The sequence below is a fragment of the Suricata suricatta genome, chromosome 17 (genome assembly GCF_006229205.1).
Source record: "Suricata suricatta isolate VVHF042 chromosome 17, meerkat_22Aug2017_6uvM2_HiC, whole genome shotgun sequence".
In the NCBI taxonomy this organism is placed as follows: domain Eukaryota; kingdom Metazoa; phylum Chordata; class Mammalia; order Carnivora; family Herpestidae; genus Suricata; species Suricata suricatta.
This window is the reverse complement of record NC_043716.1, coordinates 18,166,778-18,181,913: the sequence shown is the minus strand read 5'-3', so window position 1 is coordinate 18,181,913 and position 15,136 is coordinate 18,166,778. Positions and strand designations below refer to the sequence as shown.

The 15,136-nt window shown below is 41.6% G+C and overlaps 1 protein-coding gene across 9 annotated transcripts in view; it reads right to left on the bottom strand.

Moving 5' to 3' along the window:
• The window catches only part of NF1 (neurofibromin 1), a 289,146-nt gene that overhangs the window by 17,006 nt on the left and 257,004 nt on the right, over positions 1-15,136 (bottom strand). For 8 of the 9 annotated variants that reach the window (XM_029926741.1, XM_029926740.1, XM_029926738.1 and 5 more), the window contains 10 exons: positions 14,948-15,009; positions 14,689-14,803; positions 13,862-13,963; positions 12,000-12,140; positions 7,360-7,486; positions 5,471-5,602; positions 4,345-4,480; positions 2,975-3,132; positions 570-692; positions 46-176 (listed from right to left, as the gene is read on the bottom strand). In XM_029926741.1, coding sequence (XP_029782601.1) covers positions 46-176; positions 570-692; positions 2,975-3,132; positions 4,345-4,480; positions 5,471-5,602; positions 7,360-7,486; positions 12,000-12,140; positions 13,862-13,963; positions 14,689-14,803; positions 14,948-15,009 — 1,227 coding nt within the window. The remainder of the gene's footprint in view (positions 1-45; positions 177-569; positions 693-2,974; positions 3,133-4,344; positions 4,481-5,470; positions 5,603-7,359; positions 7,487-11,999; positions 12,141-13,861; positions 13,964-14,688; positions 14,804-14,947; positions 15,010-15,136) is intronic. The other variant, XM_029926745.1, reaches the window with a different exon arrangement.

Below are 15,136 nucleotides of genomic sequence, written 5' to 3'. Positions count from 1 at the left end.
GTAAAAACCCAAGGATAACTCCCTCCCAAAAGTCAAAAATTTTACCAGAACGGTAAGAAGCAGCGCTTGGATCTTCGGATCAGTAAGTACTTCTTCGTCCAAGAGAACATTTGATTCAGACACCGAGACTTTGCGTAAATGCGGGTGCTGCTGTGACGAGGAGATCCTCTGGGCTTCTGCAGTGACACGGGGATTAACACCGTCAGCTGCAGTAAGCCTACATTGACACTAGACACCACTTCACCTAACATATTTTAATGTTACTTCCAAAATGCAATAGCTTTTTAGTAGGTACTTAAAACAGCAACATAAACATCATACGGAATTAATAGTCACCTACACAGAAGTTCTGGCTAGCTGTTTACAACGCTGCACATCATATATATGATTACTTTGCATACAGGTTTCAGGAATACTTCCGTTTTGAGGACTGTATAAGCTTATCTTCCGAGGAAGAGTAAATGCGTCTAGATTTCATCCTCAAGATTCCAAGAAATGGCTGGAAAGCAAATATGGCTCTCCCGCCTTATTTTCAATGATCTAGATCAATTATTAACTCTGTTTCTCACCCATTTCATAATCAGTTTCTGCTACTCTCCTCATTTTGGGGGGTGTTGTGATCCCTGATTCCATTTCTTGCCTTTTAGGAGCCTTTGTGTCTGATATCAAGTGATCAAAACTTTTCCTTGTTCCTATAAACAAAAGTTACAGAATATGGCAGTTCATTAACCACAGTGTCTGTGAATAGGATTTATACTAAAAAGAAAATGTTTGGACATCAAGTGTTTAAATTTTCACTTAAGGACGCAAAGAAAGCTCAAACATATCCCTGGGGGCAGAGCCTCTCTCCTTTGGTTTCCATCTTGTCAAGGAATTTTGGCCCCATGGTTTTCCATCTCAGGACCGGATGTACCTCACTGGTCCAAATTAGCCTGAGATTACACTCACCACACTGGGGGTAACCAAGCTCTGCAACAAGTACGTGTTGGACGCGGGGGGTAGAGGGGCGCACACTGTTCAGTAGCAAAGATCCACTACCTCTGAACAGCCTTTTCTGTTTAAGAAATTCTGCTCGTGGCAAGAATTAGTCATGAACATGAAAATTTTCCAAATGTGGATGGGATCAAAGTTTGATTTTAATTCTTCAATCTTAGAAAACAACACTTGCATGCCTAAAAGCACTAAATTATAGGTATACTGGGATATGCTCCACAAATGGCCAAGTAGCACCGTCTCCACTTGGCTTGACTCTCTCTAATCATGTACTGCACTACGTGAAATGCCCTTCTTTCTCTTATTTAAAGTAGTGAAAGTGAGGGGCACCTGGGTGGCTCAGTTGATTAAGCATCCGACCTTGGCTCCGGTCATGATCTCATGGTGAGTTTGAGCCCCACATCGGGCTCTGTGCTGATGGCTCAGAGCCTGGAATTTGCTTCAGATCCTGTGTCTCCTTTTCTCTCTTACCCCCCGCCCCTCTGTCTCAAAAATGAGGAACATTAAAACAATTTTTTAAATAGTGAAAGTGGATTATTTGGACCTGCACTAAGTCTCGTCTGACAGAGGCTCCCGCAGTCTCGTTCCCAGCCTCCTCTCCCCTCACTTCTACAGCTGCTCTTCCTGACTTGTCCTTCCTCACATCACTCCCGTCTCTTGAGCACTTGCCTTCCTCACCCTGTCAGCAAGCACATCATGAATCTTCAACACCCAGTCCACAAGCTACTTCCTCTCTGCAGCCTTTTCCAATTTCCCCAGATCCTCTGTTTCCTCTCAGCAAGACCTATTACTTAGTGGCACTTGGGGATGCTTTTGTAATCAGTTGATTATGAGTCTAGCCACCAAACACTGAGCTCTTCGAGGCAGAGACCATAACTGTTTCATCTAGCATGTGGGCTAACTGAATTCAGTAGTACATTTTCTCTAAACTTAGTTTATCACCTACAACTTCCTTAGCATGAAAATCCAGAATTACAAAACACAAAGTAACTAGGAAACTCCTAGAAGACTATTCCGTGACAAAGTATAAGCAGAAAGAAACTCAAACAAAAGGTAACAACCCTATGTGTCTAGTGACAGTGATTAACCTTCCCGGTTTCTGTTTCTTTCATGGCTCACTGGCAGGTTATTTATTTTACACTTCATTGTTTGTTCACTGTTTTCCTTATGAACAGAAACACTTCCCCAATACCCGAAGATACTTAAAAACATGCTTGTACGGATAACTGAGACCCACAGGGCCATTCATGGTGTTGGTTACTGAAATATGGATCCCAAGGGGTTCTACTAACAATCACAACTTTAGACGACGTTGTATAAGGGCACCTTTGCATTTCCTCTATGGCGAGGTGAGACGAGGTGAGTGAGCTCCCTCATGATGTACTTTCAGGGTTTGTAAAAGGGTAAGGGTCTCACAGAATTTTAGGTGCGTCTCACTGACAAAAGCTGATGTAACTGAGCAATCTTCATTGTCAAAAAAAATCCTATCATAATAAAAAATACAGTAATCAAAATCACCTTGCTTTATTGTCTTTCTAAAGAAAAGGTGGCAAATGGCATAGTTACAGCTTCACAGAATATTGATGTTTTCTGCTCTCAGATGATACTCTTGGGGAAATACATCGTTAAAGGCCCGGCATCTGAGTGCCACAAGACTCATGCTTTCTCACGAGTAGCTAATGTTTCTCCTATTCCCATTTCCCTGCCGCCTGGCCGAGGCAGAGCAAAACAAGGACACGCACAGCATTTCATCCAGGAGTCAGAAAAAACTGTTTCAAGATCCGTTCTCATTCCTCTGTCTTAACTGATACGGCTTATATGACCTATCAAACTCTCTTGTATTTGGCATCAAAAATTTTTCTACTTAATGGGAAGTTTTGATAATTTTGAACAACTTCAAATAATTTTCCAAGAGTGAAAGTATCTGATCTGACCATTAAAAAAAAGTATACAAAATTCTGTGTAATTTGGATAAACTAACCCAGCAACTTCTTCGTGTTGGCCTGAGAAGGCTGCCCCATGTCCAAACTCATGGACTTCCTGGCCCGGGGACTGGTCTGGCCCACGGTTGGATAGGTGGCTGCAAGGTACCCTTCAGAACCTTTGGGAGAGGACCACGGCTGGTTCTCCTTTAGTGTCCTGAGAGATTTAAACAGGGAGAAGAGTTAGGTAACATGGTGACAAGGACAACCTGTTTGCCCCTCAATCAGCTCTCCTAGTTCCCAATGACAGCAATCACGAATTTTAAAACTGCATTTTAAAGGGCTTTAGGACACAAACTCTTAGTGTATAGCCAAGAAATATTGTCTTTCTTCCTTTGTTTCTTGAATTTATTTGGGAAATTTTCTTAAAAATTAGCACTTTTCTTAATACCTACTTTCTTGCCACGATGTCTTATACACAGTAGGCGCTCACTGATGCACGGCAGAATGGTACCCCATTGATTTTTTAATCAGGGGAAATCAAGTCTAAACAGGCAATTGTATTCTTGGTTTAAGAACCAAGAAAATCAGTACTTTGACAAAAGAACACAAGCAAACTCATTTTCTCCTTTTCATACCAAAAAGGGCGTATCTCAGAGAAATATAATCATAGAAATGACTGAAGAATAGGACTGTCAAAAACCCAGCATGCCTGGAAAACTTCTGCAAACATTGTGAAAATCGCAGTGGGAAACCATGGAAGACTTTTTAATCAGAAGTGGGACGCTGATAAACTGAAGGACAGGAGCTCTGCTGGCACAAGGTAACTTTCCGACGGTCAGCACAGCACCCAAAATGTAAAGATGACTTGTTTAACTGAAAATATTGAAAGTCTCCACAGTTTCATGAAATTTCTCCATGCTATAAGTGAAAAATATTCGACCCGAACCACAGACCGCAGTGGGCATGATGCGACTACCAAAGAACATTTGTAAGTAAGTTTAGTGTGATGGAGGGGGATACAGTGAACGTGGTGGCGTGTGTGTCTGTGCACAAATCTGTAGAGCTTACTTCTCCATCATTAGACATGTGATGTTGCTTGTATTTCAGGTTTGATTTTCCTAGATCCTTTCTTATAACCCAGTAACTTCAAGACCATCTCTTCCTTACTTAACTGGCTTGTGCTGAACAGAGGCAAACTAGTGTCAACACGAGTACAGTTAGATTATAAGAAGAGAAACTTTTCTATTATGAAGCCACATAAGACACTATGTGTGTAAAAGGAGTTTTGATTTATATACTCTTCCTGGATATCTTTACATTCCCCTATATATTACCTTCTTGATTATTCTTGCTGCCTGCCTCCACTGGTATGGAAAATTGAAACCTGATTATAATTATGTAATTATGGGAAAAGAAGTCTACTTACCTATAGCTGGGGTCGCCATGATGGATGGGATATGTATCCATAGGAACATTTTCCATGGAAATATCAGTAAGAAGAAGAGACTTCCTATGTTTTAGGCTACAGCGACTTCGGACCTCCTCAGACACTGTGAGTAAGGCTAAGAGGAAAAAGAAGGAAGATTAGAAAATTTAACAAATTGAGGGTATGACTTAAAACTGATACATTTCTTATAACCTCCTAAAGAGGGTAACAGCTGTCAGACATGCAGAGAAAGTATGAAGTTTAAAGAATATACACCACTTAGCACAGACCTTCTCACCTTGAAAGTTTATGGTCTGTTTTGAAGGACTATGCAAATATAAAATATACTGAGATTTAGTAAGTACCTTGTATCTGTCAAGTGCTTTAATGTACATTTGATCTCAACAAACACAGAAAGTAGGCAGGACAGGCGCTATACGGTCTATTTTTCAGATAAGGAAAAATACTCTGAGATATTAGATGATTGCCCAAGGTCAAATGATTCCAACAAAAGAGTCGCCACAAACTGCAGTCTCCCAAACGGGGAGGCCACGCTTCCCACTGAACAACGGCACTCAAGAGCCGTACTCTACATGAGCGCTGAGTGCTGCCAAGTGGAGAGACGCAGACCGGGGAAGAGCAAGGAGGAAGGTGTAATGGGACGGTGGGGACGGGCCGGCCTTCTGGCTAAAGCAGACGGCATCAGGAAGGCATATGAAGAGGCGGAAAGGCAATTCCAGGAGATGGCAAGTAGCGGAGCTTAAAACAGCCTGTCCATCAGGAGAGGTAATAAAAACTGGGACTAATGAAACTTGGGGAAAGACGACAGTCAGAACTGCTGGAGGCCCAGGCGTGCTAGGCGGAGGCCTTCAGATGTTATGACAGAAAACAGGGGACCATGCGGTGTCTTGAAACCAAACATGACCAAGGGAGTACATTTCAGACTGTAGTGCAAGTTCTTCTATAAGGAAGTGTTTTGCTAAAACTTTCAAAATTGTAACCACCACCGCAGGACTGGTGGTTATGGACTATGAACTCTATTCTGCCAAGCAAGCCTCTGGATGAAGGGCTGACAGGTGCTCCTAGATACAGATTCAGTAAGATTAATCCTGTTTTGTGCTTTTACCTGCTAAGTAAGCCACGCTCTGTGTGTTCACCTCAAATTTGTCACAGTTTCTGTGTTTGTTAACCAGAGTCAGTAGTGTGTGCAGAATTCTGACCGTTCTTGCAACAATGGCCGGTGAAGGATGCCGGTAGCCTGCAAGAAATCAAAATGAACAGGAAGTTAATCCACTCTTTCAACAAGTATTCCTTGAGTTCTTACTCTCTAACAACTCGGCAAGGAAAGGAAATATAAGGGGAAACTCCTGCCTTCTGGGAACTGCTGTTTGGGACAATAAATATACAAGTGTGAATGCTTAACTACATAAAAGATTAGGCACCAAATATGTGTAGAAGAGAATACCGCTCCCTGGACCTAAGGGACCTCAGGGAGAGAGGACAATTAGGGAAGATGGATGTGGTTTCCCGAAAGCTGCGCAGGGTGTTAAAAAAAACCCATGTATTGGAGATCACCTTAAGATATCTCTTGAAAATACGGTTCTAGTCGTTAAAATTCTTTTGTTTTCCTTAAAGAAAAAAACCTAATGATGTAGTATGCTTATGCTCTCAGAACCTGAAAACCAGGATTGATCAGAGGATAAGCTTGATCTTTGGACACCTTAAACATTAATGCTACTCCATTTTACAGTAGGGGATGTGTACGCTGAAAATACCTGGTACATTTCTAGAAACACAGACTAGGCAAGCACTTTACCAGCCTAGTGCAGCCTTCTTTTGAATTCCTGGAGTCAGTGTAATATCTCTTGAGCAATCTCTATTCACCTTAAGGATTAGAACTATTCATATTTTTGCAGAAATTTCATAAGGTGATGAAATTCAATGTTTACATTCACAGTTGGGGGTGTGTGTACATCTGTCAGGTAAAAACAGGGGGAATGTCCATGATTCCTCCATCCTAAGAATCATTTAAATTGATACAAAACTCTAATTGTGGCCCAAAGCCAAGGCCACTTAGGACCATTGGTTTATGCGAATTCCTCATCCCAAGTCTTACCCTCACTGCTCTCGCCTCTGACTCCCCGCCATATGCCGTTCCTATTAACGGCGTGGTCTCCGGCCATGGCCGTTCCCTGTGAATCAGCCAAAGCTCAGACACAGTGAAGCCAGCAGTGGGGAGGACAGCCAGGCCAGGCAGGCATCAGGTTGGCTCTACGAACAGCTGAGGCCTCTGCTGTAAGCAATACGGAAACTTGGGTGGGGGGGGGAGTGTGTACCAAACGTCTGTGGTACGCAACAATGCAACTCATCAATACGTTAGAAACAAGGTGAGGAAAGTCTGTGATCAAATCCCTAAGGTGTCATTTTCTAATGTAAGTTACTCAAGTAACATTTATTGATTTGCAGTCTATCTTATTTCCTTTTTTTAAAAAAAATTTTATGTGTATTTATCATTGAGACAGAGGGAAACAGAGCATGAGTGGGGGAGGGGCAGAGAGAGAGGGAGACACAGAATCTGAAGCAGGCTCTGAGCTGTCAGCACAGAGCCCAGTGCGGGGCTGGAACCCACGAACCATGAGATCATGACCTGAGTGGAAGTCAGATGGTCAGGCGACTGAGCCACCCTGGCACCCCACAGTCTATCTTATTTCCAAGAGCCAAAAAGATACTTAATGTTGACTCAGAATACAGCTAGTACAAAGTCCGGTACTTAGGATTATTGTAAAAATCAACTCTTTTGCTTTTTAAAGGAAATACGATATTTGATGTGGAAATTAGGCTCTTACATTAAAATAAATTCTGAACAAAACATAGTTCAGGAAGACAGATATATTTGCAGTTAAAGTACGACATATGAGCCAAATTACTTCAACTTATTTAAAATTATTAATTATTTTAGTTACTTCAGGCTTCTTGATATCATTTCATAAAACTATTCTGACCCAAAGCCTCTACCTTTTAAGAGGTGTCCAACCAGCGCGAAGTTAAAGTTAGAGTTGAAGTTGAGTCCAACAAAATGGTCCATCTGCTTGCAGTGCCATTCCAGAGGATTCCGGATTGCCATAAATACTTCCTCCGGACTCTATTAAGATAACCAGAAGATGGTGATGGAGTTCACACAGGATCTCTCCGTAAAGGATCACTTATTGGTTTTTGATTCTGTTTAATAGCTATGACAAGATGAGTAATCCTTTTGAGTTGAGAGAAATTATTTTCCAATGAATACAGAAAACCATAGAACATTTAAGATGCTACAAGTAAGTTAGAGTGAGACAATCAAGCATATATAAATAATAAGATAACAGAAGATGAGGTAGCTTTGATTTATGATGCAAAACAAATGATTATCAATTTACATTGTGATTACTTTTTAAAAATTAGAATTATTGTTTTAAATAAGACCATCCATTGAATTGTAGCAGATATAGTGTGTACTATGACCAAAAATTCAAGACAAGAGCATTCCTATTTACTGAGTGCCCACAGGACACAACAATGTGAGATGCACTGCTATACTGACACCTTATGCAGTCAATATTGGCCCCACTGTACAGATTTATTCGCTCATTCTTTTACTTATTAAGTACTTATTAAGTGTTTTTGATGTGCCAGGCATGGTTCTAGGCTCTGTGAATAAATCGGTGAACTGAACAAAAACTACTCACCTTGGTGGATTTTACATTCTAGTGTGGGGAAACAAGGAAACTGAAACTTAAAAATGCTATGAAACTTACCCAACATAAGTAGGGTTTAAGGTCACTGGGTAAAGCCCCGAAATTTGCATTTTTAAAAAAAAGTCCAGGGAGGGGCGCCTGGGCAGCTAACTCGGTTAAGCTTCTGATTTCAGCTTGAGTAATGATCTCATGGTTTGTGAGTTCAAGCCCCGCATCAGGCTTTCTACCGTTAGCATGGAGTCTGCTTCAGATGCTATGCCCGCCTCTGACTCTGCCCCTCCCCTGCTTGTGCACTCTCTCTCTCTCTCTCTCTCAAAAAAACCCCCAAAATTAAAAATGAAGCGTGCCTGGGTGACTTAGTCGGTTAAGTAGCCAACTTTAGCTCAGGTCATAATCTCACATTCGTGAGTTCGAGCCCCACATCAGGCTCTGTGCTGGCAGCTAGGAGCCTGGAACATGCTTCACATTCTATGTCTCCCTCTCTCTCTTCTCTCTCTGACCCTCCCCCATTCACACTCTGTGTGTGTGTCTCTCTCTCTCTCAAAAATAAACAAAAACATTTTTTAAAATGAAAAATGAAAAAGAATAAAAATAAAAAAGCCCAGTGATTCCCTCATGAACAGAGATTTATTTTCCTCCTTTAAAAAAAAAGTTTATTTAAATCCTAGTTACTTAACATATACTGTAATAATAATTTCAGGGGTAGAATTAGGGATTCATCAAATACATATAACACCCAGTGCTCATTCCAACAAGAGCCCTCCGTAATGCCTGTCATCCGTTTAGTCCACCCCTCACCCACCCCTCCAGCACCCCTCAGCTTGTTTTCTCTGTATTGAACGGTCTCTTGTAGTTGGCCTCCCTCTCTGTTTGTATCTCATTTTTCCTTCCCTTTCCTGAACAGAGATTTTTAAAAGCCAACAACTGAAGGTATTTAGGTCATGCTCATGTTATCTAGATTTCTATCTCAAAGATTTGACAAAAACAGGAATATTTAAAATAAATGTAGAGATGTCTAGAGTAGCACTGATTATAACAAACAAATCAATTGTTCACTAGTGGACAAATGGCTGAAAAATGGTGGCTCATGCACACTGTAAAATATTCTGTAGCCATGTGACAGAATTACGCACACAGAAACGTGTATGTGAATATGTGTGTGTGTGTGTGTGTGTGTGTGCACACACGTGCTTAGAACGATGTTCATTTCATGCTGTTAAATAAAAATGGAAGTTGCAGAATGCCATATAAAGTATGATTACCTATTAACCTGCTATATGTGTAAGTACTGCACGCTAACCGATTGCGCCACTGGAGCTCCTAACCTGCTATATGTAAAATTTATTTTTTCCAGCTTTATTGAGGTATAACTGACAAAATTCTCAGATGTTTAAGGTGTACAACATGATGATTTGATACATGTTTACATTGTGAAAGGATTTACCCCATCGAGTTAACGAAGACATTCATCATGTCACATATTTACAGCCCTGCTTTTGGTGAGAACATTAAATCATTAAATGTAGAACTTTCAGTTCTACTCTTACTTAGCAAATGTCAATGATTATTATTATTTTTTGAAGGGTTTTATAAATGTCTATTGACAGTTCCCTGTTTCCACTCCAGGTAGAATATACTCAGTTACATCTCTTTTACTCCTACTTACTTTAACAAGTGGGTTTCCGTCTGGCTATTACCCTCACTGCTGCTGCCCCTCCCATCATCACCATAATGCAAAGCCTGCGGCTAAATGGTACAGGTGCCGTCTGTGAAATGTAACTCAATACAGTGCATTTTGATTTGTTAGATGGCTGTTTTGGTCTTTTTTTTCCCACAATTTTATTATTTTTTTTAATAGTTTATTGTCAGATTGGTTTCCATACAACACCCAGTGCTCTTCCCCACAAGTGCCCTCCTCCATCACCACCACCTCCCTTCCCCTCCCCCTCCCCCTTCAACCCTTGGTTCGTTTTCAATATTCTAAAGTCTCTCAGGTTTGCGTCCCTCTCTCTCCCCAACTCTCTTTCCACCTCCCCTTCCCAGCAAATGTCAATTATACATTACAGTTTTACCAACTATTGTCATCGTGTCATACATCAGATCCTCAGACCTTTTTCATCTTACCTCCTGGCAACTTTTAATAAGCTTTATTAACTCCAACTTTTAATAAGCTTTATTAACTCCGATTCCTAGTATCCTGGGGGCACTGAAGTCAATATTAGCTCCTGCTAACGGAGTGTTCTGGCAATGAAAATACCGAGACAGATATGCCTAGACAAACATCTCATTTACAAATATTTTTATATCCATACAAACAGCCAACAGCGAGCTCTAGCTCTCTGACCACCACTGTCCCAAGACAACCCCAGAAAAGAGCAATGGGGGTTACAAAGGAGGGGCTCTAGTCCTGCATCAGATGTATTTTGTGAAATGGAGGTCTGCGGGATGAACGTCAAGGTAGCTGTTCCGAGTCTACACCACACCTGGCACACTGCTGAAGTAGTGTTCAGCCCAAATATCTTCACCCTGACAACCATGCTCCTGTTCTCGTTTTCCCTACTCACAGCTTTGTTCAAGCTCACTTCAAGTAAATCTCTGGTTATAAATATGTACATAGCTTAAAAAAAAGAACAACTCCTCTCTGTTCTTTCTCCTAGACTCTTCCCATTTTTCTCCAAAGACATACTGTTCTAAGCCCTCCTCTATACTCTGTGAACCAAACTCCAACCACGGTCAAGGTTGATAAACATTATGAAGGGTGCCAATGGTATGTTTCTCAGTGGGATTAGGCAAAGCAAAAAACTAGTATAATTAAGTATCCAAAAGTGTCTTTTAGACTCTCCACCCTATTTTTTCATTAAATGCCATTTTTCAATAAAAATAAGCTTATTTTTAGATTATTTCTTCATACGTGAAACGGGAAGTAGAGAATGCTAACCGGTGGGTTATGAAAGTACATACAAATAATAAATTGTACTATGCAGTACAGGGCATAGCACAGCACGCAGCCTCGCACAGTGGCTGCTATTACTACTCGATGTTTTTCGATGTTTGCTTATTTTTGAGAGAGATATTGCAAGTGGGGGAGGGGCAGAGAGAGAGGGAGGCAGAGGATCTGAAGCGGGTTCTGTGCTGACAGCTGAGAGCCTGATGTGGGGGCTTGACTCATGAACTGTGAGATCATGATCTGAGCTGAAGTCAGACACTCAGCCAACTGAGCCACCTAGGCACCCCTACTCAATATGTTTTTAAAAAATATTTATGTATTTTTGAGAGAAAGGGAGGGTAAATGAGTGCGGGGGAGGGGCAGAGAGAGAGAGGGACAGAGAATCCCAAGCAGACTCAGCTCGGTCGGCACAGAGCCCCATGCAGGGCTTGAACCCACCAACTATGAGATCATGACCTGAGCCAAACTCAAGAGTCAGAAGCTTAACTGACTGAGCCACCAGGGGCTCCTCTCTCTCTCTCTCTTTCTCTCTCTCTCTCTCTATATATATATTTAATTTTATTTATTTAGAGAGAGGAGGAGAGAGAGAGAGTGTGCGCACGAGCCAAGGAGGGGCAGAGAGAGGGAGAGAGAATCCCAAGCAGGGTCTACAGTTCCAGGGGTTGGAACCCATGAACCAATCATGACGTGAGCTGAAGTCAGGTGCTCAACTGACAGAGCCACCCACGTGCCCCACTATTCAATATTTTTCATCTCTCTTCTGTTTGCCAGTATTGGGTGAGTACTGTTTTCTGCTAGTTTTACACAGAGAAGTCTAGTTTTTTATGAGCTGTTAAGAAACTATACTCACAGTAAGTTGCATTAAAGAAATTCATTTGGAAGTTCTGGACCTCTTCTGATTTTAAAAGGACAACAATAAAAAAGAGAATTCTTAGTGTGTGTACTCTAGGGGCGCCAAACAAAAGCTTGCCTACCTTGTCGTTGAATATCCGCAGACTGTCTAAGGTGTGCAGGTTCTGTTCAAGGAGCGCGGAGCCTGCTGAATACAAGCTGACCTCGTCGAGCTGGAGCACGGCCACCGCCACCCAGAAGAGGGCTTTGTGCAGAGGGGAGTCCTGGCAAAGGCCACGCCTTCCAGGTTAGTGAGATGAACTCCAAAACAGTCGCGATCAAAAACAGTGCAACGTAAAACAAAGCACATTCACACTCAAAGTAGGCACATCTTCTCTTTGGGAGAAGGTTAAATAAATGGGTGAGCTCTTTGTCTCCTGCACGTGGATGGCTAAAGAGGGACGGGGCTGGCCAGGCTGAGAACCTGAACGTCTCCTTTAGTTTCTCCGCTTTTGATTCCAAACTCCAGTCGCCAAGTCTTGTTAATCTTTCCAAAGTAGTCTCTTCAGTATCTGCCTATTGCTAACGACTCTATTCTTTGCCAACCTTCTCTACTGTAAATGTGGGTTCTTTCTTGCCTCTGGTCTCCCCCTGCTCCAATCTGCGGTGCACACCACCCCCAAGAGAACCCCCTAAGCCTTCCTTTTGTCCTATTACTTCTCTGCTTGAGAACACACAGTATATTACCAAACTCCTTTCTGAAGAATCACGAATGTTACATTAGTTCTATCCAATCTTTACAATCTTCTCTCTACTCTTCTGCAAAATTTCTCCATACGACTAGAGTGGTCTGCCCACCATCCCTTCGCCATCCCGGCGCTCCTGTGTGACCCCCTGCCGCACGGTTTGCTGAGCAGCGCTTTCTCCCTTTCTCTACATGAAATCCCACGATCCCTTTAACCTTACTTCAGATTCTACCCTTTCCATTTTCCTGTCACCCTTCTCACTACAGTGTCTCTTGGATTAGAGACACTGATTTTGGGGAACCCTTACTTAGCAGTGTGCTATACAGGAAAATACACAGACTTTAGGGTGACACAGCCTTGGAAGAGAATCGTGGTTCTGTCTTATTAGGTATGTGACCTTGGGCAAGTCACCTAGCCCTTCTGAGCCTCATTTTAACTTAGACGATGAGGATGAGAGAACCATTTTGTGTAATTTAGGATTAGATATGTTTGTAGAATGCACAACAGGAGGAGCATACAGGTTTTTATTTCTCTGTAACCTCCCTCAAATCTGGCAAATCTTTGTACTCAATTCATATAAGGATACAACTTTAGAGCTGGAAAAGAGCACTCCACCATCATCCAGTTCATTCACTGTACCAACGTGGAAACAGGTGTCCAGATACATTAAGCAACCTGCTCCAGGTCACAAAGCTGAGGTGCGCTGGGCCCACCTTCAGTGGCCAGACCCTTTTATTCCTTTTGAACATCATCTTCTTCAGCACCCAAGCCCCTCAGATGATCAGGTACACTTCACCCAGCTTTACGTTTCTCCCCGGGAGTGACTGTGACCTTACTTATTTGGTTTATGATCTCCTCCCTCCCAACTCCCACACGCACCCCAGGATGTAAGCTCCATGAGGGCCAGGAATTTTACTGGTTTTGTTCAGGTCCTACATTTCCGGCACCTAAAATGGTACTTGGCACATAGCAGGTGCTCAAAACACTTATCAGACAAAAGAATTGAGTCTACAACTGTCTTCCTTTGGCACCAATGAGATAAAAACTTACAAGCACATGAGAGCGTGCTCTGCATACTTACTTCCTCTAGTGTAAATTCTTCAGATGACTAAATTCAAGACAGGAAGCTCTGCTTTAACTACCGCCTCTTCTTTATCACTTCCTCTCAGCCCAACTCATTTTCTGAACTCTCTGACACAAAATAAAACACACTGAACACCAATGCCCAAACTCGTGGGCTTGTTCTGCACAGCAATTACCTTATTGAGGAGCGGCTGTAATTTGGTCAGCGCTATTACCGTGGCCTCTATCAGAACTTGGCTGTTGTAAGTATCCGGTCCTTTTAAGCAACTCTCAAGTGCCTTTTAGGGAAACAGAATTTTTTATTTTACTTTCATTGAAATAAAACTCGAACTCCTAAACTGAATCTCAGAATCCGTTTAGGAATAATTCCTTGGTTAATAAGTGCAAGAATGATTTCCAATGCTGTGGTATTCTTGGTAGCTAGATCATTTGGGTTTTCAATTTTAAATATTACTGTATTATATTCCAAGACAATATGTTGTACATTATTATATTACAATTTACATAGTTGTATATAAGGCAAGTTTTACCATATACTTCAATGCTTTGAAAACTGATAAAATACTAAGCAGACCTTCTTAGGAAGAGACAATACATATTTTCTTTTAAGGTATCTTCACCTCAAAGAATTACAATAAAGAAAATAACCAAACCCACTGTTTAAAAGTTTAATAAGCAACATGCAGGGGCGCCTGGGAGGCCCAGTCAGTTAAGTATCTGACTCTTGATTTCAGCTCAGGTCATGATCTCATGGTTCACGGGTTCAAGCCCCGTGCTGGGCTCTATACTGACTGCACAGAGCCTGGTTGGGATTCTCTCTCTCCCTCTTCCTCTGCCCCTCCCCTGTTCTCTCCCTCAAAATAAATAAATAAACAAAAAATTTGTTTAAAAACACAAAAAAACAAGCAACATGGAAGACATTTTATTAACTTCAAATTTAGATGTCCCATATGCTTTCCAACTTGAGACCCACAGACACTTGGGAGGAGGGACAGGGATGTACCTTGCTGAGAATACGGATAATCTGCTTGATCTGCCCGTGAGACACTCGCTTGCTAATACAGCCAAAGACGACAAGAGCTCTCGGTTGCAGGGATGGATTATACTGGAATGCAAATCTACAATTAAAAGACCCAAAAAGTCTATGAAAATCTTTGTGTTTATACATACTAAATAATTAATTAAAATGTCGGTTATGCAGGAATACTGACATTTTCAACAATATCCATAACTTATACAACCTAAATTTATTTGGGACATACCTTTGAGCTAGTTCTGTCCACTGGTCCAGCCACTTGCATGTTGGAATATCTCTCATACATGCCTTAAAAAAAGGATACTCTAAATAGATTTATGCACATAAATGTATGCTAATCACTAAGGAATGCTTATTATACTGTCATTAAGTAAGTGACATATATATTACCAATAAACACCTTCCATAGGAGTGT